General features: G+C 38.0%; 1 protein-coding gene and 1 long non-coding RNA gene across 10 annotated transcripts in view; both read left to right on the top strand.

The window, feature by feature from the left end:
* Positions 1–19,864, top strand: part of LOC107076482 (uncharacterized) — a 139,281-nt gene extending 119,417 nt beyond the window's left edge. For 7 of the 9 annotated variants that reach the window (XM_069189774.1, XM_069189773.1, XM_069189772.1 and 4 more), the window contains one exon: positions 5,416–19,864. In XM_069189774.1, coding sequence (XP_069045875.1) covers positions 16,872–18,959 — 2,088 coding nt within the window. In that variant the 5' untranslated portion in view covers positions 5,416–16,871 and the 3' untranslated portion in view covers positions 18,960–19,864. Of the gene's footprint in view, positions 1–4; positions 758–5,415 lie in introns of those variants that run through there. The other 2 variants (XM_069189777.1, XM_069189776.1) reach the window with 2 other exon arrangements.
* A 1,194-nt stretch (positions 19,865–21,058) lies between these two features.
* LOC138239162 (uncharacterized) lies at positions 21,059–26,152 on the top strand. The gene is made up of 2 exons (XR_011189593.1): positions 21,059–22,739; positions 23,559–26,152. It is a non-coding gene; the product is annotated as an uncharacterized lncRNA (long non-coding RNA).
* Positions 26,153–27,661: the final 1,509 nt, after the last annotated feature.

The raw sequence follows: 27,661 nt of genomic DNA, 5'->3' as shown, positions 1-27,661 counted from the left end.
GTCTGAAGCAGAAATAGCACCTGACAGGTTCTTATTCTCTGGAGAATCAGCTGTTTACTCCCTAAGAAGGATGAATCTTTATGTGTGGTAGAAGGAGAAGGGGGAGGAGGGGAGGGCAGGTGATCTTAAACATGTCCATATTTTTTGCCAATGCAAGGAAATTTAATTTCATTACAATTTAACTTCCTCTTTTGTATGGATTTTTGGGATTCTTTGTCTTTTTTGAGACAGTCATAGAGTTTGATATTGTAAAAATAAACCTTGATGTAATTAATTTCTGAGTGGAACGCTCTCTGTTCTCTACTTGTTCCCTGGCTGCATGAGCTCTTACAGCCAGAATGACAACTTACTCTTGTACCGTGCAGCGCATGCCACCAACAAGGTGGAAAAAGGCTCTCCAAGATGCTCCAAGATAAAAGCTGTAATTAAGTGAGCTATGTTTCTTTATTTTTCCTCTCCAGATCTTATGTTTTCACTAGTTTTGTATTGCAAACCTGAGACAGAAATGGATTCTGTGCCTTTTATTGTTTTCGTAAAGATGAAGCACTGCATTGGAAGAAACATTTCAGATCTCCCTTCACAGTAAGTGAGGAGAGAGGGCCAGCGCCTTCAATGGTCAGCGCATTTCACTGGGACCTGGGAGATGAGAAATGTGGACTGTCGATCTGCAGTTGCAATAAGGACAAAGAGGAAGGACTGTGTATCTGAATGGGGGTTTTCCCTTCGAACACAAAGGGTAGATATTGCTGAGCAAGAGGTATATGCTAGTTGCTAGATCCTTGCTTCTTCGAAGGAAAAAGAAAAGTCTGAAAATTCGTAATGAGTTGGCTTCTTTGTGCTTTTCCCATTTTTCTTTATTTATTTTAAACTGTCTTGTGGCTACGCTTTGTCTTGTTTCTTTCTAATGATTATATTTTTTTGCACTCATCATGTACTGCTTTTAGACTGTTTCCTAGGATTTGCAGTGAGCTCTCTGTGTGCAGGGATAAGTTGTCTGCAGTAAAGGGAAGAAGGAGATGGGAGATTTTTCTGAGACAAAAGGAAAGTGTTAGAGATAAAACAGACAGCGTATGGCCCTTGCAGCCACCTCAGCCAGAGAGACCTAATAGTTGCTCATTTTGTAATTCTACAGGAGTGGAGTTCCTCACAGGAATATGGGAACATGAGGACTGCTCAGTTTACCGGGTTAATCTCTGTACTCGAGTGGATATTGCTGTACTTCTCCTATTCCCTGAGACCCTAACTTGTGAGCTCTTTCAATTAAAATCACGGGTTAGGCTCTTGGGACCTGGGCGGAGGGCACAAGCGGCTCTGGACATCAGCCATGTTTTAAGAGTGGTGTTTGGACAGGACAGCTGCAATTCTTAAGAAAGAAAATGAAAGAAAATTATTAGGAATTTTCTTGATGCCTTATGTGCTTGCTGATTAATAATTGTGAGACATTACTCGCAATTTAACCATGTATTTGCCAGTCTGACTTTTGGATTGATTTGTAACTACAAAATATTACATTTTATAAGTATTTCAGTTTTTAAGTGTATCGAAATTGCAATTTAAAAGACATCTAATGAAAGTCAGATTTCAAGTTGTTTAATTCCATTAAATTTTATTTTAAGTCAGTGTAAGTGCAGTATAACAAACAGTGATGCAATAACAAAGTCACATACGTGATTGAAAGCAAGAACTAACACTAAGGTCTAATAAAATAAAACTTTTCTAATGCAAGATTTATTTTAATAAAACTTTAGTTGACTTGTCTGTAACAATTATGGCACTTATAATCAACATTTTTTCTACCTTTAAACACAAGTTAATGATGGCTAATGAAGCTTACCATAACATTTTTGTTAAACAAGGCACATATATTTTTGTACTTTAAGATGTTTCATTTTTCTCTTTTGTCTTAAAAAGTAGACATTATTATTTAACTAAACCACACCAAAAGTATCCTGCCTATATATTTCAGTTCTGTATAGATTATTATTTTATAATGTTTAAGAGAAAACATTGGTTGATATTAAAAAGATTAAATCTTCTATATTGTACTACCTCAATAAGATTTAATACATTAACGTGATTATCTGAATATAAAAATATTTTAACATCTTAGCTTCTACACTGAGCCCCCATGTTTTGGGATGTTTTGCTTTCTTGTGTGGGTTTACCTTAAATTGCTTCATTTCTCCTTATCAAAGAAAAAGCCTTTAGCCACATTAAATATTCTAACCCTACACCAAATCACAAACTGCACCATTTACTCAGATTAACTGGGATTTGCAATTCAATTTTCCCATGGAGACAATAAGCATTAGCCAAAAACAATGGTTACAGTAGTTTTGTAAGCAAAATGTCCTCCTTCCTAAAATTTTCACCATTTTATTTTTTAACCATAAAATTACATGTACAATAGAGTTTAAGCATATTTTTACAATCCTAAAAACTCTACATTTCAAATACTATTTAGACATATCATAGTACAAAGTAGTTTCTGCAGTCTCACATTATTCCAGAATTGTTTCTTTGATTTTGATCACTAATCCTGGGCAGAACAACACAGATTTTCATTTTGTCATGCCCATTCATGAGTACTTTACACTATAGCATAACAAGGAAAATTTAAATGCCAATTCACACAAGGAACTTCAATCTAAAATAAATGAATGTCAAAGTCCTTATATTAGAAGGGACAATTTTAAGTTTGATTATAACAATTATATACTGTATATGTTTATAGAAACCTCTGAGCTACGAAAGCAGTACTCTGTTCCATGACTTTGAAGTGTGGTTCATCAATAAATCTATTCAATCAAATCTGAATATAAAACAAAAACTAAATACAACCCTGACAGAATAATTATGAAGTAATTTACTGAAACAATTAAAAGCAGACTTTGTCACACGGCGACTGCATCACCTTACCTTGTCATAAACTCATTCCAGCTGCTTGTGAAAGTAAGATTGTAGTTTCAGATCTGAGTAATTAAATCCAGATTTGAATGTCATACACATAGACAACGTTTCTATTTCTAATCGTATTTGGAATTTCAATAAAAAGTAAAGGAGGTTTTGCTTAAAATACAAGGTTTATGTTGTAAAAGGATAAATATAATAGTTAGAACTTATAGTTCTGATACATTTTAATTCTGATATCTTCATAAGACACAGAAGGCAGGGGTTCAAATGTTTGTGAGCCCTGAAAGGAGACGTTTCAAGTTTGACCATGATACAGAGAGAAAATTTATGTTTATATAAAAAGAAAATGAAAGATAACATTTCTTATTAAAGAAGAGAATCAATACAATTGCTAAAACCCTGGGGTGACCTCTCTTCAACAGTGATAAATTCTAGTTACCCCCCAAAAAAACATCTTTATGAGAGTGTTTGCAATACAGTGAACAAACTCTGCCTAGGTAATAACTTCAATATAATGACAAGGACTTTTGAACAGGACGTACATATGGCTAAATAAAGCTAAGTATAAGAAGGGAAACAGATACAGTTTTCTCAGCTTTTGTCATTTTGCATTTCTTTCCTCTGTCATTGCCCTTGCAGTAGATCTTTGGCTTGTTCCACCCAGAAGTATGTGAAGTATGGGAAGTTCCCTCCTCTAAGCCATTAAAAAACAAATATGTTTTGCAATTTACTACAAACTATAGAATAGTGTGAATAGTGTGCTTTGTGACTTAGATGTTTTTATCTTTTAGAAAGTTGTTTATGTATTTGACAGACTATGCCTTGACAGCATGGGCACTTACAGGTGAACCTCAGAAGAACAAAGTTGACTAGCTTGTTCAGGGCAGAGAACCAGAGGTTAGAAGCAGGACATTGCTTCCCTGGTAACAAGTCATTTTCTTTAACCACTTGAACATCTAGTTATTCATCTTTGGTACTGATCTACTATTATAGGTTACTGTATATTTGTAATATAAAATTTGAAGTTATAGCAGTAGTATAAGTGGTATAGTATTTCAAATAACATTCAGTATAAACAACGTGTCTAATGATAATTGTTTATTAATTATTTTTATTTTGAAGAAGTATTGGTTTACTGTGGATCATAACATAAGTTTATTACACTATAGCTACAGTTTTTGTTGTCTTTTGTTGTTGTGGTGTGTGATGATTTGAAAGCCACTGTTGCAGTTTGACAGTCTATTGAATCATTTTGTTTGTAACGCAGAAGTCTATTATCATCACACAATTGAATGTTTAGTACTAAAGACGACTGAAGCATTATGGTAAGACACTTGGGGAACCACGTTATAGAATAAAAGGAAATATACATTAAGAGAATTACAGGTTCTGAGTTTTAGCATAGATTTCTTTCAAATCTGCACCTTTCAGGATAGAAAAAAATCCTCATTTTGTGTTTCCATGGCAACATACTCGTCTCAAGGTGGCATCCTTTTGCACGAGCAGTTCAAATGAGAACATAGAAAGAGAATATAAGAAATAAATGTATTTGTATTATTAGTACAGATCTGATTTTAACAATAATATTAATAACTGAAACTCTGAAGAGAACACTTATCTTTATAATATATCGCACCGTTTCATTGATTAAATGGTCAACTTTTTTCATTACTTCTTTTTTGGGGGATTTTTACTGTAATTACTGTACATAATGAAATATACATAACAAAAATCATAGTTGGCAAAGAATTTCATATTTCTCTTCATTGCGGAAAACAATTGTTGGCTCATAAAATCACATTTAAAATAAAATGAAAACAAATAACACATGATCTACAGTAAATGTAAATCCAAATTTGAATCACAGTTCTGTCCTGTTTTCTTTCTTTTTGAATTCACAGTCTGTTTTAAGGCTATGAGGCATTAGCTCTTTTTGAAGGTTGCAACCTTGCAATTTTTGTTTTACCTTACTGATAAAAAGACAAATTATTCTGCAGTACCAAAAATTCTGCAAATTTTTGGTACTGCAGAATACATTTTATTTTCAATACAAGGTACTTAAACTTTACACAGACAACATTTAGAATTATTTGCATTTTGTTAAAGCTCACAGTCTTGTAGAGATATATATTTTTTAATTAGCATGAAGCAAACAAGTATTTTTTGGCTTTGGCAATTCTGTGCTTAATTTTTAATACAGAATATGCTGTAATGTTTAAAATATTTGAATTTTGATACCTGTTATAAAAGAACATAAATCAGTTTTTTGGTGAAAAAGTCAATATGACAAACTTTTAATTTTTAAACAATATATAAACTAAAGCAATCTTTGAAGTTTAAATTTTCCTCTGTAAAAAAAGTTTTGTCTGAAGATCAGTGAGAATGTTATTCTAACATTTAAGAAATAAAGTAAAGGTTTATTCTATGTCGAAAAAAGAAGAAAAGTCTGACACACCTGAAGAAGGCCCCACAGCTGAAATGTATTTTTTTTTCTCTTTTCAGCGTGGAGTAAAGCTTTACTTGTTCCATTGCAGCCAACGCATGCTGACACAGCTCCCCACTTGAACTATTCTAACATTTAGGAATGGAAGACATTTACAAAGAGAAATCATTAGGCTGATCTAGCTTAGTTCCTAGTACACAATAAAGCCAATAATTTTACTAAGCCATTTCTTAAGACAGTGTATAAACTTGAGTAACTTTCTAGACTCCCATATCCCTTGTGAAACAAAGTACTTCTTATTCTCAGTTTTAAGTACATTTTCTATTAGTACTTTACTATTGATAATCATTGACTTCAGGAGGGCCCACACTGATCACTCCCCACTGTATATCAACAGCTCCCACTGCCCATTCTTACCACTTTCTACAGAGCACCTTGACCAGCTGTATCACTGTTTGGTTTGGGAATTGCAACGCTTCAGACTGCAAGACCCTACAATGAATTATGGAAACAGCTGTAAAGACCATTGGAGCCTCCCTCCCTTCTATTTGTGTCACCTATCACAAATGCTGCTTACACAGGGCCCCCAGTAAAGTAGATGACCCCTCCCACAAACTTTGCCCTATCATCTGGGAAAAGATATCGCAGTGTACGGGCTAGCTCCACCAGACTCTGTAACAGCTTCTTCCTGCAGGCTGTCAGGCTTCTCAACACCCTGGAATCTACTTGCACCCACTCCAACTCCAGAAACAGGGTTTAAATCCCTCCAGTGTGTTCTGCACTTTGCACCATGTGTTCCTGTCCTGTCCAGTCTGTATTTGCACTGTGGAACAGGAGGAACGATATTTCGTTTCACTGTATGCTTGTATACGCCTGGAATGTCAAATAAACGTTAACTTAAACTTGAACTTGACCCTATTCATTCCTTTCGGGATTTTAAATACCTAAATCAAGTTCACTAATAGTCTTCTATGTTCAAAGTTAGAAAACTCCAGCTATTTTAACCTGTCAGAGAAGAACATTCTTTTAATCCTTCACTGGATAAGGGCATGGTCAACATGCATTTAGAAAAGGAGCAATTTGCCTATGAATTTGGTAGAGTTCCTTAACCAAGCAGCAGCATTTAATAGCGTGTGAAAAGTCTGTTGTGGGAAGCTGCTATTTGGCTCAAACCTGGACCACGGTGTGACCTTGAGCCAAGATAGCTGCTGTGTAGATTAATTGGAGGCAGTTGTTGAATTGCACACAAGTGTAGGGCACTCTAGATAAGTGAAAGGAACTGTTGGGAGAGGCTCCTATGGTTTTAGCCATAACTCTAGAGTAACTAGTAGTAGTCCAGAGTGAGAGAATCAGTATGTGTCTAGATCCAAGCTGGGTTTTTTTAAGAATCTATCAAAATAGCTACTGCTATGTCAGTGTTGTCAGTGTTCTGTATGGAGAAACATTCCAGGACATATGGGATCAGCTGGGATTGTAAAAGGGAGTAAAAGAGAGAATGATTCTGCCAGTAGAAGTAAAGCTTTTTATGACACAGCAGGATTCAGTGAGCTGTGTTGTGATTTGAGTAAATATAGCACAGGATGTTGTATTGAGGGGCTGGACAAATGCACCTTCTCAATGTGTTTGATTAAAGAGAGAGTTGTAGGCACCATGGAGCAAATAGTAATGAATATTCCATGCCTGATAGTAGCCCCAGATTAATGGATTGCCTGAGAGAGTCAGTTATCAAAATGTGTGATTCATTGGGTAAATTAGGAAAAACATTCCACACATAGAATATATGTATAGACAGAATGGAGTAGATGTATTAGCAGCATGTATAGTATACAAATTTCCCAGATCCATTTGGCACAGTTTTATGACTTGTAAAACAAGTGCAATCCTTCAGTACATTGAGCCTCAATCTTTTGCTATATTCATAAACCAATTGTAACAGAATTTTGAAAGTGGATGGATCTTATTGTATTGTTCATACAAATTAGAAAGACAAGTGTCAAACAAGATTAATAAAGATGTATTGCATGAAATAAAATGAAAATGTAGAACATTGATTGACATTCCATTCTTAAAGCTCTGTGAGCAATTCTTTTTGTCTGAAAAACATTATTTTTGCTCTCTACCAATAATATTTATTCAGTTTCAGATATATACTTGAGCCAATGTGTCTCATATTATCTAACAGCTTAATATCTTGTTTAGTTCTCAAAACAGTCATAAGTCATAAGGAAATGAACAACAAATTTATTCTCAAAATAACAGATTTCACATTGAGTTTGCACTGTATCTTAATATTGCAAAATTTGACATGGTACATGAGGTACAGTATAATAAAAGGAGTAAAAGATAAAATAAAAGTTTTTGCCCACTATCCCATTATTAAATATATTCTTGTGGAATCATAAAAGATCAATTAACCCCTTTGTTTTTAATGAAAAGCCTGAATAAATTTAAAACAGTAAACATCCAGTTATCTTGCTCATAACATGAAAATTATTTTACCACCCTTTCCTGTTTACTTACTCCCCTACAGCAATTTTGTTTACTAAACCTTATTAGATTATTCACAAATGAAACATACTTGAGAAACACAAAATTATGGTAGTTTTTTAATTATCATGCTTTTACTCTTTTTTTAAATCGAACAATGTATTGCTTCAGATAATCACACCATGGCTGAGCCGCAAAGCCTGCAGCAGCAGCAGTGGCAGCACAATGCTGTGTGCATACCAAGCAGGAGAGACACTAGCAGCTTATTGAGTTCCTCTCTGATAGACACTGTTGGCCCAGACGCATACATTAAAAGCTGTCTGCTGCTGAAGTGAGGCTGCCTAATGTGATGGAAATGAAAAATCCTCACAACTCCTGACGCAGCCTGTTCTTCAGATTTAATTCATTTAAATGGAAAATGTGTAAATGCCCTATATACAATTGATTTGGAATTTATACTAAGTGCTAACAGAGTATGAACAGAATAATGCTTCAAATAAGTAATATTATGTTATTTAAGATGTACAGTACCTTCTCCTTAGTGGGGGTAATTTGCTTTTTTTTTTAGTTGAGACTATTAAATAACTTTTAAAAAGTCATTTTAATACCATTTTATACCATTTATACTGAATTCTTATGTTTTATAAATTGTTAGTATATGTGTTACAATATAAATGTGATATACTGGCACTCTAAAATGTAGATCCTCTAGGCTTCCTTTGGTATACTTGTATGCTTTGTTTTGCATCATCTTTCAATCATGTAAACACACTGCTCAACCTTGTCATCCAAGGAAGAGCACTTTCATAGTTCTGGTTTTCTCCCATTTTCCTCTGTATCCTTATATCAGCTGATTGTATACAGTACCTCTATTTATCCTATCTTTCATCCCATTCTTCTTCTGTACCATACCCAAGAATGCTGACTTGATGACTTTACTAAGAATCATCTGGCCATTTTTAAATACTACTAAAATAGTTTGGCCCAGAACTTGGTCATTGTGTTAGGGTGTTTGTCTAAATTTGTGCCTTGTTCATAATCTTTTATTAAGCTATGTCAGAAAATAAAGGATTCATTAGCCATGAAACTCTTGTTATTCCCTGACTTTATTAATATTTATTATTTTCTTACTTAGCAAGCTGGCTATCACCTATGAGAATGCATAACTTTACCCATCTTAGATTTGACTACTACAGGCAATTTATTTGTAAAGGTTATTTATGCATATTTAAAGTCTAGCTGAGAGGTTATACTAGTTGGAAAAGTTAAATTTTAAAAAGTTAGTAAAGTGAATATTAAGAACAGATAAGGACTAATCTCAAAATAAATGGAGGATCTCACTTTGCTGTTTATACTATCTTCAGTATGAGACTCAAAACATCTCTATAAAGGCTCACAGCCAATGTGAAAAACAAACATCAGTGCATCTTCCTTAGGCGTTAACCATACCTTCTGGTGAACCTGAATCCATTGTATAGTGATGCAGACTAACTCTTGCCTGAATGGTATACAAACACTAAAGTCCTTGTGCAAACATGTAACAACATGGTGTGTCAGTGCACTGTTAGTGTTTGCAGAAAAGAAAGAGCAAAATTGTTTACATTTCAGAAAACAGACAAAAAATGTGTAAGCCCGCCCTACCTTAACTTCCACCGTTCTGTACATAATCATATTGAAATCAAATATTCTGTAGAATATACAGTACTATTGTGTACTTGGTGTGATATTGATACGTGCAGTCAACTTTGTCCTGATATTTTCTGGAAAATTCCCTAATAATGTTTGATCATTAATGTTTTTAAAAAGATAGCAAAAATACAATTTAATAATATGCCATCACTTCTGAATTCTGCATTAAAGAACCAACCATCAGGTATTGGGTACTGAAGGTCCTTAGACTGCAGTTAGGGGAAGGACATATATATTTTATATTGTTGGAGCTGTTTACATTTCCTCATTAGACCCTCAAGGCAGTGATAGCCTATCTTATTTATTTGTTTAGAGAGTAGGCTCAGCTGTTGAATGCTATACCTTATTAAAGCACACACATCACTCTTGTAAAGATTTATGTTCTCTTCTGAAATGGATTAGGATAGCAAATGTTAGAGATGAAGGGTAGAAAGCCAGATGTAAGGTGATGAGATGTAAGAATGTCCCCCAGTTCAGTTGAAAGAAGTAGCTGTTTATGTTTGTTTTTTGTGTCTTCTGTGTGTTTGTAGTCTGTTTATTAAATCTTTGTCTTTCAAGTTATCCTGTTTATTTGTTTGCCATCAAATTGTTTTCAATTTGATAGCATTTGCTCCCTGACCAAGGTGGGTGCGTTGTTAAACTTTAAGAATTTAAATTTTAAATCAGGGTGGTGTCAGCACTGAACATTTTGACATGAATTTTTAAATTCTTTAACTTCTATTACCACTACAACTCTAATCATATAATAAATATACTATATATACAAACACTTTGGCATACTAAAGGATAGGGTGCCATAAAGCAGACATACATATACAGTTCTATGGTAACAAATAGCTCTCTTTATTTAATACAATATGAGTACAGTACATTACACAAAAGCAATAGCCTAAAGTTTCTTTCAGAGCTCTAACTGCATGTCTCTGAAACCCTCTGTATGAGTAACCAGGTGGCTAAACTGCTTACTGACAACAAAAAAAGGTTTCATCCAAATTCTTTTACTTAAAAAAAAATCACAAACCTTTTCATGGGCTTGTCTATTAGTTGCTTCCTTGTTCCCTTCTCCCTCTGGTGCATCAAATAACAGAGGCTCTATTCTCTTCCTTTAGACCAGAGTTTGACCAGAGTTCAGCTGGAAGCCTCAACTTCTTGGTTTTAGCTGTTACACAACCAATTGTCTTTCTCCAACTGATGAGGTGACTAAGGGCAGCAGATCATTCTCCACTGTCTACATCCTTTGTACTTTCATCTTTTGTCATCCGTCACTGCACCTCTCCTTTGAAAGTGAATGTCTTTCATGATCATCTTAGGTTTTCAAAGTTTTTTGGTTGTGCACCCCCTATTGAAACTATAACTGACTCTGCTCAACCCTGTTACTTTCCTTGTTTATTACAGATGCACTAGTGCAGTAAACATGGAATCACCCTCTACTTCTACTATTATAGTATCTTACCTGTTAATTTAATGGGTGGGCTAGTATTTTGGAATTAAGGTTAGTGAATTCAGGTTTAATAGAAGACAATTTCACCCTTAATTTGCTCTCGGCATCCAGCCTTGGCAATGTTTTGTCTCACTGCTGTCAGTGTTGAGAAACCAGTTATAAAAATCCTTGAAATGATCCAGTGAGCTTTAATGAAGTCAACTATTTTCACTTTTTTTTTTACACTGTATGGTCAGAAAAAAGGATCATATGCAATTTGCTTAGCTGCATTTTTGCCAGTCATACAATTTATCATGTCTTTCGCAACTGGTAGCTGTCACGCCCTCTGCAGCCAGAGGGCGCTCCTTCTCTGTCCTGTCCCTAGTTTCCGGTCTGCTGTCCTTCCTGTCCCTCTCTTTCCCTTGGGCTATATATTTCCGGGTCTTGCACTCTGTCCTCGCTCAGCATTGATGTTCGGATGTCCTGAGACCCGCCTAGCACCAGGGCGCCCCACGTCCGCTCCCTGAGGGCATAGGTTTCTATACGGCATTCCTGAACTCTTTGCACTAATGAGCCCAGGCCTTTTTCCCGTCTCGCCGCTACGTATATGGGTTTTTTTCCGCTCTCCTGCTCCCCACGGTTAGTTCCTTTGGACGTCCGTGACAGTAGCATTCTTTTTTAGCCACTCTATAGCTAACAAGGTAAGATGCCTCTAATCTGTTCTCATAAGATCTGATGCCTGTTGAACTGCATTAGCCATTTGTTTTTTTAAAGTTCTTCCAGTTTACATTTGAAAAATGCAAATGGTTTATTTTTAAATTGGTATATTTAGTCTCTAGGTGGTGACATGCATTTTAGGGATTAAGGAAACTCTTAGCTAAGACCTTGCTACACACCACACATTATAGCTTTGGAAATTTGGGTTCACCAATTCAACTAAATCCCAGCTCAATATAGCTTTTATCACACTTGCATTTTTTATTTGTCTGATTGCCACTCACCCATTTGTACTGTTTTTACAATTAGCCCCTGATTTTTTCACATTTTCTCACAGACTTTCCATTTCTCTCTGTCCTAATTAGACAACAATCTCTTAAGAACTGTGTCAATACACCAACACTCTACATCTTTTCAGGCATTACAGATTAATTTTTGTGCACCCCAGGAGCTCAGCCTCAGAACCTCTAATGGTAAGCACACCAGTTTGCACCCACCATTTTACTGCAAAAGAAACACACATACTGTACAGTATTGTACCTGAAATGTAGTGGTTAAAAATGTTGTTAATGACTCGTTTATTATTTGCTCTCAGATCTAAAAGGATACAGACTTTGACCCAACATGCTTCTGTGGGAGTCTTCATCACCAATTAAAAAAAACATGACCAAGATAAGACTTGTTTTTTTTAGATGTGATTTTTTTTAAGTGGCATACTTATGGATTCATACAGGATTTTTCCTCCTGTTATATTTCCTGCAATCTTTAAAATAATAAATTCTAGCCCATGAAACAGAAAGTTCTATTAAGTAGTCTGGTCAGGATACTAAATTGTGTGTTGTGTTTCTGATATTAAACTGGAATAGAATCAGCACATTGTATGTCATTAAGCGATTTTTTGAAAATACAAGTTGGGTTGTTTCTGTAATTGATTCGTACAGGGCATCACTGTAGCGTGGTGGTTAGTGCTGGTCACAGCTTTTGTGTTTTAGGCTCAGTTTTGGGCTGGAGAGAATTCTGTTTTGAGTTTGCATTTGTGCTGATGGATTGTCATGTTTTGAAGGACTATGTATTACCTGATGTTTGTTAAATATTTTTGAAATACCAATGAAACTCTGAATCCGAAAAGAGCTGAATAAATATCACATTTCTAATTAAGATAAATAAGGATCATGTCCTTAGCATATTCTTTAAATTATAACAGTATTATAACCAAAAAAGTGAGTACTTTTATACTAACTGTAGAGATACAATTAATTTTCTGTATTTTGTTCCACTATAGTAAGTTGTCAAATTGCCGTTAAGCATTGTTGTAAAGCACATCTGATACTCAAGGGTGGGTTTTATCATTTCCTTATAATGACTGATAAGGTAGCAGGCAAAAGAGAAATGGGGTGAAACAGAGGAGAAAGAGAGAGGTGGCTGATGTCTGGCTTTTCAGACACTGCGGCAAGACTCCAGACAGTCACCTTAATATTATCAATGACACTGGTTTATAAATCACAAGACAAGAGCAACCAAGGCTGTCAGCTTGACATTTTTAAGAAGAGTGATAGGAGTTAAAAGGAATAGAAATCAATTTTTATTTAAATGTACAAAAGAAAATCTTACTAATGCTTACTTTATTTACTTAAACCACCCAAACAAATATAGAGTACAATGTTATTCATTTTATAATTAGAACTAATGAAATAATTGAAATGATTTTTTCAGAGGTAAAACTGAATTACTGTATGTTGCACTGAAAAAAGCAAGCATTTCTAGTTCCCATACAATTACATTCTTTATATTACAACATATGTTTCTTCTAGAACTAGTACACAGAATTAGTTGTATTTTGACGATGTTTGTAAATAAGACCTCCTAAAATTATATTTGCTTCTTTTTAACATATTGAAGTCAGTTTAAAACCTTACAGTAATACAATCATATTGTATTGGAAAAATACAGACAAAATTGTTTTTTGAGTGCTGTGGTGTATGTAAATTCTCATGTTTTATTTATTTGCTGTTTGAGTAGGTAAATCAAGCAAAGGTAATCAAAAAATCAAACTTCAGTAATGCTGTACAAAATGTGAAATTTGAAAGTCTAATCTTGTTGTAAAAAGCTGTTGTAGTTTTTAGCCCGAATAAAAAAAGTGTCATATTATATGCAATACATCTATTTTTAGTCTACATGTCCCCCAAAAATCACTTTGATGTGTATAGGCATTAAAATATTTTCATTATACATAGTGACTTTAGTCAAAGTACTACATACAACTGCAAAACTGCATACAACTGCAAAAAATGCAGACTGTGCAATTCAGACTAAGAGGACATATTTAGAGATCAGTAAAGCTTCAAAAACAGTACTGTCGAAGCTTTGTGAAATTTTGTTAGAGAAATATTGCGAAAAGAATATGTTTATTACAATTATTTTAAAATATTCTATTAATGAATTTTAACAACCAAGTAACCTCACAAAGTAGTCAGTGCTATTCATCAAGTCCCTCTAAGAGACTAGTGAATTTTGAAATACCTCTTAATTTGTCCCAGAGTGTCTGCATTGGCATTAAGGCTTAGGAGCCCATCTGTCTCTGGCTGTGTTTAGGCACAGTGGAATGGTGGAACAGGTCATTTGTACCGTATCTGGGGAGAAGTGTTTCTATTCGCTCACCCCAGCACTCCCAGGGTTACAGTCTACCTCCCTGCACTCTGCAGCAGAGCTTTCCAAATGTTGCTATGACAACACCAGATCTGGCTGCTAGCTCTGTCAAGTTATTGAACTGCGACTGGCTTTTGCTTTAGCAGATAATTAGGCTCTGTCTTGCAGGTTCATTTTCCAGTGACTTGAACTTGAATATGACCTACAGCTGGCCTCAAATTTACTGCTGGTGGCAAAGCTGTTAACCCATTACCCACCAGCACAGGTGCCAGCACCTTACGATGTTTTTAGTGTACACTTTCTCCTAATGAGCTAAAAAGCAATGCTGTTTCCATATTTGGTGTATGATTTAGCTATTGAGCTTCAAAGCACAAGAGGAATCTACATTAATGTAATTAGGAATACAGTAGACATATGCATTTACTGGAAGGAGAAGCCTAGGGAAATCCTAAAGCAAGGTACTTGGGGAGCAAAGACAAATGAAAAACCAAAGGAAAAAGAAAACAAAGGATTAGGTAATCAAGTGCTTATACCTATGTGCTGAGTATTCAGCAAACAATACATGAGATAGAAGCTACCACATTAGCAGGCAATTATGATGTTATTGGGATTATATAAACATGGCTAACTGAAAATAAATGAGATGATACAATATTAATGGATAAAGAAATTTCTGGAAAGACAGAAAAGACTGAAGAAAGGGAGGTGTAGCAGCATATATACACATTATGACAAGAGTGTTTGTACTCGGGAACTAAAGCAAGTCTCTAAACTTACTCAGAACTTAATTAACCAAGTTAAACCAGATGAGTTCTTTGATCAGTGTGTGTCTGTGTGTGTACCCAAGTAGACATTTCAGATTCTTTCTTGATTTGAAGCTCTTGAGAAATAGAAATGTTGACCCTAGCTAGATATTTGACTATTGTCTCCAAATTCATAAAGACACCTTAATAGTCTCTTCCAATATAGTCAGACAATATAACAATTGTCACGCCCGACATCCCTCCGTAGAGGGCGTTCCACTACTCCTGTTATTGTTTCTGTGATTAAGCTTCCCAGGTGTACGTTTTTAGGTTTATTATTTAAAGACTAGCTCCTCCGGTCATCTAGGCTCATCATTAGGATAAGGATGTCGCGAGGCCCACCTAGCACCAGGAAACCGTATGTCCATCTCCTGAGTGCATAGGCCTCATCCCCGACACCTCCCGCTTCCTGAGCCCAGGGTCTGGAGGATCTCGCCCCATCACCCTTGGACCTCCATGTTTTGTCTCTCAGTGTGTTCTCCCCTCCCAGGGATTTTAACCTTGTCGCGTCCCAGGATGGATTTCTCGCTGATGGACTCTCGGACTATGCCCTGACCTGCCTTTGGACCCGTTTGGATTTGGATGCCGTTCTTTGTCTTCCCTGTTCAGTGTCTCACGGACTGTCACTATTATTTTGTGCACCATTAAATCCCTGTGTGTTCCCTTTTACCATGCCTCCTGTTTTCTCCAGCTCTTACCGCATCGCATAGGGTCTACCATAAGATCTGACACAGATCTCAGTCCGTGTTCGTGACAACAATATAGTTAGAAGAGGGATATGCTATAAAACACCAAATGCAGATATTGGTTATGACTCAAAACTATAATTACATTTTTAATGAACACTGGGGAAAAAAGCTTATAGGAATGTCATGAGAAGAAACCGAAATTATATACGCAGTGTAAGAGGACATGGGGAAGGGTCATCTCTAACAGGTATTTCCGAAACAAAACGCTGAAAATGCTAGAGATGGACCTTAGCAAGATGGCGGACAAAAAGAATCAGCTGACCAGTAGATGGAAAGGGTCTACCTTAAGAAACAACAAGACACAGCTGAGACGCATCAGGAACCGGAATATAAGTGGCCCGGAGGCAGTGAACAGGGCGGAAGCTGGTAAGGTGAATGCGTTTTGGAGGAAAAGAGTGGAAAGAGGTGCTTGTTACGGATCGGGCTAAGGAACAACGAACGACTGCAAGGAGAAAGGTTTATGATTTTGGATTACGGACACTGGTTTAGGATACATCGCGGATTGTTTTTATTACGGACTTTTTGAACTCGGAACGAATCAGGACTAAGGGAACGGATAACGGACTGTGTTGGAAGAAACGCCACGGATCTGAGGACAGTAAAGTGTGGTGTAAGTACTACCTTCGTTTACATAAACTATCCCCCGGAGACACCACAATTGGTGGAGGATGCGGGCAGCTCCCGCTCGGGTTTGAGAATCGAAGAGAGCAAGTTGTTTTTTTGTGTGTGTGTGCGGGTTCCGCTTTGCGCTTGTGAAGAAACGCTATGGAAGAATTAATACAGCAGTTGTCCCAGGCCACCCTCGCCCAATTCCAGGCATTAAAAGGACAACGAGAAGCTAACGAAGCGCAATTGGAGGCGAACCAAATCCAAAAAGAAACCAACGAACGAATTATAGAGGAGCAAAAATTAATACGCGCAGAGTTGTGCAGGTTAAGGGAAGAAATCCGGCAGGCCCCGGTAGCGGGGAGAGGCACCAGGAAGAACAAATTACACTAGAAAAGATGACTGAGCTTGATGATGTGGAAGCGTATTTAACCACCTTTGAAAGAACTGCAACTCGAAATGCATGGCCCAAAGAGCAATGGGCTGGGAGAGTAGCCCCTTATTTAATTGGAGAAGCCCAAAAGGCATATTATGATTTAAAAGAAGAAGATGCAGAGAATTATGAGACTCTGAAAAACAAAATATTGGCAAGACTAGGGGTAACCATGGCGATACGAGCAGTCCGGTTCCACAATTGGAGCTACCAGATAAACAAGCCTACGAGGTCTCAGATGTTTGACCTGGTACATCTGGCAAAGAAATGGCTCCAGCCAGAAGAATTTAACCCAGGACAGGTGGTAGAAAGGGTGGTGTTGGATCATTTTGTGAGGAGTCTGCCTGTGCACCTGAAAAGAAAAGTAAGTGAAGGGGATCCTCAGACCCTAGATCAAGCTGTGGACTGGGTGGACAGACACCATGCCACAGTGGCCCTGATTAGGGAGAGAAAAGGGGACTTTCGGAGGGAGGAGAGAAGAAGCCCCAAGAGTCTGGAAACCGAAATAAAGTACCGGCCAATAAAGTATAGTGATTATCGGGAACCTATACAGTTAAAAAAAACCCTTCGGGGGAAGTCTGACTCAAGGCCCCGGCCATGGGAAGAAACCCGGCGATGTTTTAATTGTCAGGAAGAAGGGCATTTAGCCAGCTATTGCCATGGCCTGCCCGAACCCATGCAGGTAGACCCCAGAGATGAAGCCCTATGCAACTACCTTACAGCGGGGGTCCCGACCCGCGAGGATCCCCATCTTACGAAAATCGAGATAGAGGGAGAACCCATCGAGGCCTTATTGGACTCTGGCAGTGCGGTGATCCTGGTGACCCCTACAATACTTCCGGGAGGACTAGAGATTCCAAGAACAAAGGGAATACCTATTACTTGCATTCACGGGGACACCAAAGACTATCCGACGGTCGAATTGAGCATCTCTACAGAACAGGGGACCTACCGCTCAACGGTAGGAGTGGTTGAGCAGTTGCCATACCCTGTTATACTGGGACGAGACTGTCCCCATTTCCTCCAGATTTGGAACACGATCCAATCAGCTAGGCCAAGACCAATTCCCTGGCTGGAAGACAGTGGTGACGCCCCTGCCGACGACCCTGATGAGACGGACCCACAAGAAAGCGGAACGGAACTTGGAGTTGAGTTTGGAAATATGGAACTACCGAACGGGGAACCCCCAGAACGTCGGGGTAAGTTTGGGACGGCCCAACTAGAAGACGGGAACTTGAGACATGCGTGGGGACATGTCAGGAAAATTGATGGGGAGTGGTGTACTGATCCTAACACAGTGAGTTACCCATATTTTATGACAAAGAATAATCTCCTTTATCAAGTGCAGCAGAAGGGACAGGAAGAAGTGGAACAACTTCTTATTCCCCGGCCTTACCAGATGAAACTCCTCAACTTGGCCCATAGCCACCTCCTGGGTAGGCACCTGGGGGTAAAGAAGACATCCGAGAGACTCCTCTCTAGGTTCTTTTGGCCAGGGATCTATAAGGCCATTGAGAAGTACTGTCGGGAATGCCCCGAGTGTCAGAAAAGTGCGCCACAACCTTATTATAGGAACCCTTTGATTCCCCTCCCAATTATTGAAACCCCCTTCGAACGGATTGGGATGGATTTGGTGGGGCCCCTGATCAGAACCACCAAAGGTCACCAATATATTCTAGTAATAGTAGACTATGCTACCAGGTACCCCGAAGCCATTCCGTTGAGAGCTGCCACCGCCAAAAACATAGCTAGGGAGCTAGTACAACTATTCGCTCGAGTCGGAATTCCTAAAGAGATCCTAACTGATCAAGGAACACCTTTTATGTCGAAAGTCATGCGAGACTTATGTGAGCTGCTGGGTATACAGCAGATCCGATATTCTGTTTATCACCCTCAAACCGATGGTCTAGTAGAACGTTTTAATAAGACCCTGAAAAGCATGCTTAGGAAGACGATGCAAAAGGATGGAAAAAAATTGGGATCAGCTGCTCCCGTATCTCATGTTTGCGGTTCGAGAAGTACCGCAGGCTTCGACTGGATTTTCCCCCTTTGAATTATTATACTCTCGGAAACCACGGGGCCTATTGGACGTGGTCAAAGAATCGTGGGAACATCAACCTTCCCCTTTACAAACTATCACTGAGCATGTGGAACAGATGAGAGAAAGAATTAATGTTATTGCTCCCTTAGTGAAACAAAACCTGGAGAAAGCCCAGGCTCAACAACAACAAATTTATAATAGGGGAGCAGTTGCGAGGGAATTTCAGATTGGGGACAGAGTACTGGTGCTAGTTCCAACCCCAGAGTGTAAATACTTGGCATCCTGGCAGGGACCTTATGAAGTGGTGGAAAAGGTGGGGCCAGTCAACTATAAGGTCAAGCAACATGACAGAAGATGGCAGCATCAAATCTACCACGTCAATTTGCTGAAAAATTGGCATGGCTCCGAAGTTCTGCTCACCCACTTTTCCCCAGACCCTCTGGAAGAAGAAACGGGTGCGGTAGCCGTGGGAGACCTGGCTCCGGCACAAAAACAGGAACTACAAGAATTCCTGTCACAAAACAAAGATATTTTTTTCCGGACACCTGGTCGAACCCACCTTATACAACATAAGATCGTCACGGAACCGGGGAAAAAGGTAAGGCTACCCCCGTATCAAGTACCAGAAGCCAAAAGGAAACTGATTAAAGAAGAGGTGGGTAAAATGCTGGAGATGGGAATAATCGAGGAATCCCATAGTGAGTGGGCTAGCCTGATAGTTCTGATCCCCAAGCCGGATGGAACTATCCAGTTTTGCAACAATTTCAAAAGGTTAAATGAGATCTCACGGTTTGATGCATACCCCATGCCCCGTATAGATGAACTAATCGAGTGATTAGGTTACACTCGATACATCAGCACCCTTGATCTTACCTGAAGGACTATATCAGTATAGGGTCCTACCCTTCGGTTTGCATGGCGCTGAAATGGTGCAGGAAGAACTCGAGCTGATCGTTGGAGCATGTGGCGGCACCGACGCAATCATCAATATATCGTTTGTAGAGGTCAGGGACATAGACAGTGTAGGAGGCGAAGAAGCGTTCTTCTACCCAGCCGACAAAAATGTACCCAGCCGGTAAAAATGTGACATTCGGTACCCTGAAATTGGAAATCATTGAAAAGTTGGAGCGCGTGGTTGGTGTCTTTGATGTATGAGGGAAGATCATTTCACCAACTTCCACCCGTCCCTCAAATATACAGTTCACATATCTTCCACCACTCTTCCGTTTCTAGACATCCACTTGTCTATCAACTACCCCCGACTTTCCACTTCAGTTTATTACAAACCCACGGATTCACACAGCTACCTCCTGTACAGCTCATTTCACCCCAACCACACTAAAAACTCTCTTCCTTTTTCACAGTTCCTTAGGTTACGAAGACTATGCAGCGACGACATCGACTTCGAGAACCAAGCCCTCGAAATGTACTCATTTTTTATCAACAGAGGATATCCCAGCAGTGTGATTGACAGGGCCCTTGCCCGAGCCAAAAACACCCCCCGGACCATCAACCCGATCAGGAACTCCCGCCGTAACAACCGCATTCCCTTGGTGCTTCCTTACCACCCTAACACACTTCCTATCCCCAGGACCATTAACCAGAATTTTTCCATCCTACAGGATGATCCCTCCATTGGGGCCCTCTTTTCTGATCGCCCTATCATCTCATATCGCCGACCACCTAATCTGCGTAACCTCCTTGTTCACAGCTCCCTTGACCGCCCTCAACAACCATCCACACCAGGCACTTTCCCTTGCAACAGAGCTCGCTGTATCACCTGCAAGTACACAGCCACCACCACACTCATTCAAGGCCCCTCAGGACAATTCCGGATCACCCAGACAGCATCTTGTACCTCCAGCAACCTTATTTACTGTATCTCTTGCAGTAAATGCCCAGCCATCTACATTGGAGAAACAGGAAGGAGACTCGGAGACCGCTGCAGAGAACACGTCAGGGCTGTGAAGATTAAAGATCTCTCCAAGCCCATTGTTTCTCATTTCACCTCTGACGGCCACGACCACACTAATCTCTCCGTCTGTGTTCTCAAAGACGGTTTTCCGAACTCATACATCAGAAAGACCACCGAAACTAAAATTATTCTGCAGTTAGGATCACACATTCTCCCTTCCCTTAACGACAGATTACTGTTCTTTTAAATTTTCTCCATTCATTGGAAGTTTCATTTCACACCTCTCTGCACCCATTCTGACTTCACACCTCTTGATTGGCCTCTCTTTCTGTCCCCTGCTCCCGCCTCTCACTCCTCCTCCCTCCCAACCTTTGTTCTCCCGCTACTTTACCTTTGCCTACTGCCCTGTCTCTCTCACACCTGAAGAAGGCTCCACGGCCGAAACGTTGTGTTCTCTTTCTTCTTTTTTTTCAGCATGGAATAAACCTATTACTTGTTCCGCTCCAGCAACATTCCAAAGATTGATGGACCGAATTCTGAGACCGTATCGGGATTTTGCAGCCGCCTACTTGGATGACGTTGTAATCCACAGCATGACCTGGGAACAACATCTACATCACCTGGAAGCAGTGACTGGAGCGTTGCGAGCAGCAGGATTAACGGCCAACCCAAATAAATGTTGTCTGGGGGCTAGGGAAGCCAATTACCTGGGTTATACGATCGGGAGAGGATTGATCATGCCCCAAGATCAGAAAGTACAATTAATCAAGAACTGGCCCAAACCAGCTACCAAGAAGCAAATTCGAACGTTTGTGGGACTGGCAAGTTACTATCGGCGTTTCATCCCGGGGTTTGCAGCCATGGCCGCCCCTCTACACGATCTGACGAAGATGAGCTGTCCGGAGAAAATAAAATGGACCGACTTGGAAGAGAGGGCTTTCCAAGACTTAAAAGCAGCTCTCACTTCTCAACCCGTCTTACAGGTACCAGACCAGTAAACCTTTCATGGTACAAACTGATGCTTCGGACACTGGGATTGGAGCCATACTGTCGCAGGAGATTGAAGGACTGGAGCATCCTATTCTGTATATCAGCCGTAAATTGAATCCGGCCGAAAAACACTATTCCACGATAGAGAAAGAATGTCTAGCAATCAAATGGGCCCTAGACTATTTGAAGTATTATTTATTGGGAAGACAATTTATATTATACACAGATCATGCGCCATTAACATGGATGTTTCAAAATATGGATAAAAACGATAGAATTACGCGGTGGGGTCTTAGTCTGCAAAGATTTCAATTTCAGACGGTCTATAGACCCGGAAGGAAACAAGGAAATGTAAACGCCATCTCCCGAATGCACTGTTTGTTTTTTTCTAGATCGCCCGAGGTCGGGGCCGATCTCACGGGGAGGGAATGTAAGAGGACACGGGGAAGGGTCATCTCTAATAGGTATTTCCGAAACGAAACGCTGAAAATGCTAGAGATGGACCTTAGCAAGATGGCGGACAAAAAGAATCAGCTGACCAGTAGATGGAAAGGGTCTACCTTAAGAAACAACGAGACACAGCTGAGACGCATCAGGAACCGGAATATAAGTGGCCCGGAGGCAGTGAACAGGGCGGAAGCCGGTAAGGTGAATGCGTTTTGGAGGAAAAGAGTGGAAAGAGGTGCTTGTTACGGATCAGGCTAAGGAACAACAAATGACTGCAAGGAGAAAGGTTTATGATTTTGAATTACGGACACTGCTTTAGGATACATCGCGGATTGTCTTTATTACGGACTTTTGGAACTTGGAATGAATCAGGACTAAGGGAACGGATAACGGACTGTGTTGGAAGAAATGCCACGGATCTGAGGACAGTAAAGTGTGGTGTAAGTACTACCTTCGTTTACATAAACTATCCCCCGGAGACACCACAGCAGATAATGACTTTTTTACTTAGTTTCTCAGAGCACCTACAAATTAAAATACTTACATTGATCTAAACATTAACAATCAAGACAAAGTGAGGCAAACAGAGGGAAAAGAACCATTAACGAACTGTAATCACAGTAGTGTACCTTAAAGTATACTTTGAAATTGTCCAGATTGAATTGATAAAAAAATACAATTTCATTAAAGCAGACTTTAAAGGAACAAGACAGATCTTCAGAGAAGTAAAATGGGAAAAGGTAGATATGGATAATGGTTGACTGCAGTTTCAGCAGATTTTGATTCAAAGAACAAAACTGTTTTATCCTGAGAACGGGTAATTCAAAAGCTAAAATTTAGTATCCCACATTGTTTGAGAAGTCTATTTGGAAAATTGTAAGGCAAAAGGCACATTATAAAATTAAAATAAAGAAGACTCAGGATACAGGATACAGTTATAGGAAAGTACAGGTAAAAATGGATATAAGTAAAAATATCCATTAAAAACTAAAATAATTAGAAATGGAAAGGAATATTTTCCAAAAAAAGTCAAACATTTTGAACAATAAAAGGGAAATAGCTGATGTACTAAATGAGTATTTTATACAGATGTTCAGTAAGGAAAAAAAAATCCAAAACATAAATAAAGTGCCTCTGTAGTGGAGACTGTGTAATGTAGTGCACATCCATAAGAACAGTAATAAAATGGATTGATGTAATTATAGACAAATAAGCTTGACTTTACCCGGTAATGCAGTAACTTCTGTTTCTCTTCTCAGAGGATCCCAAAATGTTTTACATGCAGAAGGACGATTCTTTGAACTCTGAGCAGCAGCACCACCTGGATGACAGGTTGCAGTCATTACTATATAATGGTTCAGAATGGTTCCAGATGAGAGTACACCATTCTGCCCATCCAGCTTATCAGATGGAAAAATAAAAAATTGTTGCGCAGGTTGAATTAAAGGATAACTAAAGGTACACCATCTTGTTCAAACAGAGTTGAATTTAAATAGGCATTAACACACCTACTTTTACCAACCTTGTTAGGGGATCTTTAATGTCCAAATAGTCGGGATCTTGTTGTCTCATCTAAAAGAAGGATCAAGGTATTAATACATTTAGGTATGAGGTCTTATTTACTTTGTTCTTTGGTTTCTGTCTGTAACTCTTCAGATTTTTTGGATTCTCTCTCTTTCTATTCTAGTGTCAAGAGGAACTGCCGCGGATCTGAGCGTTTGACTCAATGATTCAATATTTACTTAAAATAAACACCTCTTTGTTCAAACCAGCAGCAAAGTTTAACAGCTTACAGGTGTTCTCTATCTTTCGAATCTAATCATGCAAGCAGAACCCAAAGTTCAGACAGGTATTGAGGTGCCAAGCCATGTAAAGCCTTATAGGTGAGCATGAGGATTTTAAAGTCTACGTGGAATGTGACCAGAAGCCAGTGCAAGGACTCCAGGATAGGAGTAATTTGAACACTTGCACTAGACCTGGTCAGGATTCTGGCTGCTGAATTTTGGACATACTGCAGCTTGTTCAGAGTAGATTTAGATACCCCAGAGAGTAGAGCATTGCAGTAGTCCACTGGAGAGAATACAAATATGTTGATCAGCTTTTCAGCCACAGTTAATGATAGCATAGGGCATAGTCTTGCGATATTTCTAAGGTGGAAAAAAGATGTTTTGGCAGTATGCTGTACATGTGGGTTGAATGTTAAGCCAGAATTGAATATAACCCCAAGGTTTTTCAATTTTGATTGAAGCTCAAGTACAGAGCTATCTACAGACATGGTTACAGGAGTGGCTTTACGAAGTTGATGGGGGGTACCAATAAGCATGACTTCAGTCTTGTCACAGTTAAGATGAAGGAAGTAGTACTTACTTGGAAAGAAGGCTGAGTAGACCTGGGAGAAGGAATTAGAGTTACAGTACATCACTTTCCCGTACCTGGGAGTGATACTAGGACCTTCTGGTCAGGAGCTAGACACCCTTGGCATCTGAGCTACCACAGCTCCAACAAAAGTTTAAATATTCTATTAAAAAAGCTCTGTATATCCTTGCCCCTAGTATATGTATGCAGAGTAACATTCATTGTTTGCTTTACCATATCAGGAAACTATTCTTTTGTAAATGAATGTAGGTGTTTTACTTTTTTTGGATGATTCACTGTTCTTTGTCACTTATCATTTCAGACGAATGTCAGGTATGGTATATAAATTGTATTAATTTTTGTTTTTTAAATTCTGTCTTTTTTACATTCTTTCTTCTGAAAGATGTAATATATATAATTACACAAAATAAATTATTAAAACATTAAAACTATGAAATATGAAATTATACCAATGAAAAATGTTTATTTTAAAATTCAATAAATTCCATTCTTCTGTTCTTTTTAGGTGTCTTGATGTCCACTTTCATTCTCACAGTTGGTAAGGTAAATTACAAAAGCAAGTATGAGATGTTTATTTTACAATAGATACAGTGAAGAGAAAACTTACAGTCTCCATTTTTGGAATCTCAGCATGGGATGAAATAAGAATATATTGTTTTACTCTTATACAAAAGACATACAGATTTAACTCAAATTGTGCAATTTCTATGTTTTATAACTTTAACATAAAAGTAGCCAATTCATTATGATCCTGTTAATCATATGGCAAATTGAAATTTTTCTGTGATGAAAGTAAACACTGAAGCCCTGATACTGGACATCTGAAATGTCACTAAAATATGAATGACTTAAAAATACATTTAAAATTGGGATAACATCAAATAATAAAAGAAATGTCAAAATATGGTGCAATGACCAATAAACAATGAGTCTGTGTACATTTAATTTAACCCTGAACTATAACCAAGAAACGAAAGAGAAATCATAATGATTCAATTAAGATTTCTTTAATTCTTTGTCATTGAATGAAGTATCATTTTACTTTTTCATTCTAAAATTAAAATTATACTTCTTTAAAATTTTGACTAATGTGTTGCCAATGGATTTTGTTTAATATGACCCTACATATCATTCTCTTCTTCCCCCGGATCTTAAGTATGAGCACACTACACACTACCTGTAAGAAGCAGGTCCACACTTCAGCTTCCATCCTAATACAATAAATTCCTGATGAGTGAATTAGTATTTAAATGTAATGTTTGTGATCATGTGTGCTTGATGAACAGAGTCAGAAGGCCTTTGCAGTGTGAATGAATAAGGAGGTAAGGGGCTGGGGATAAGTAGTTATACAAGAATCCTATCTTTTTTGTGTAATTAAACTAGTTTTACATATCTCTGTAGAGTATTTATTTCCAGTTTTTTGTAATGTCCTTTATTTTAATAAATAAAAAACAATAAATAACATTTTCACAATTGATGCTTTTGTTTTCAACTGAATGACTTTGTATATATTTGTGTACTACAGGTATAATTTAGATATTGCCAGGATCATTTATTTAAATGAAGTTGATTTACTATTATTAGACATTAACACCACATGTTAAAACACAGTACAGTAAACACAGTACTATTAAATAACAATTGTGACAAGTGTGTAACAGGTAATGTCCTATAAATGTTATTGATGTCTCAACAGAATACAACAATACATAAAACAGTTATTATGTGCAGTATAGACTGGATCTATGTATATTCTTTTAGTATGAAAATTTTTTAAAAATCAGTTTCTTCTGGTAACAGATGAGTTTCCATTTTTGATTAAATCCTTGTATCAAAAATATAATGCAAGTCCCCTCAAAACATATTCTCACTGTGTGAGTGAAAGCCACTAGCCTTTCCTCTTGGTCAGAGGCTCAGTGAGTTTATTATGAAGGTTTTATTATGAATGGCAAATTTGAATCTCTCTCCATTCTGGTTGGAGCCTAATCTGTCCTAAATGTTATATTATCAATCAAATTGTGTCTTTCCTATGTGCTAATTTTTAATTTCATTTTAACTTTTAAACTTTTTAGAGGTCAAAGAGAATAAAATCTCATTCTTTTACGAGTAACTACCAAGCAAGAAAGGCAAGAGCAACAATTGCATAATCACGTTAAGAAAAGTAATAAAAATAAAAGGATAAGTACTAAAAATATTAACATTTAAACACAGTTAGGCATCTTCCTGACACCGACTAAAAAACCTGAACCTTTACTAGGCTTCACAAGAGAAGACTATGAGGTGAGTATTTAAAATTCCCAAAGGGATTAACAAAGTAAACCCACTTCCTTAGATTTCCTTAGAATTCACACTGAAACATGAATCAGCAAAACTACATGGAAGTGTAGTTAAACTCAGATAAAACAAGAGACTTCTTTATGCGAGTCAGGTACAAATTAGCCAACCTTCTTAATGAAGCTGAGATCCTGACTGTTTTTAAAGATGGATGAAACCCTTGGATGAACCAGCCACTGTACTAACTACTAAAGTGCATGAAAGGGCCAGATGACCTCCTATCATTTGTGTCCTGTGTGCTCTAAGAACTACTATTAAAATATTTCTCATTTAATCTTAGTTTTCTGTTGAATTTGGCAAGTGTAACCTAGGACAGTGGTTTAAACTCAATTTTATAAGTTACCTCCAGACCAAGAGGAAAAATCACAGAATAATCTTTTACAGTCTTTGATGTAAATAAGTTGGACTTTGTAAGAACAGATGGAAAGGCAGAGTACAGTGGCTACTGGGGACTATTAAATCTGTATGGGATGCAGATGAGGAGACAATAAACAAGCAATATTTTTACGACGTCTGACAAAGTTTAACATTAAACCTTCCTTCCTCTAATTTGCAGTACTGCTTCTCTTCCTTCTTTGTTATAAGTCAAAATCTAAGGTAAAAGTCTCTATTATAAATAAAGACCATTTGGTCTTTTTACTTCAGTCTTTCA

This window comes from Lepisosteus oculatus, chromosome 5 (genome assembly GCF_040954835.1).
Source record: "Lepisosteus oculatus isolate fLepOcu1 chromosome 5, fLepOcu1.hap2, whole genome shotgun sequence".
Classification (NCBI taxonomy): Eukaryota; Metazoa; Chordata; class Actinopteri; order Semionotiformes; family Lepisosteidae; genus Lepisosteus; species Lepisosteus oculatus.
The sequence above is the reverse complement of the archived record's forward strand: the minus strand, read 5'-3'. Positions and strand labels throughout refer to the sequence as shown.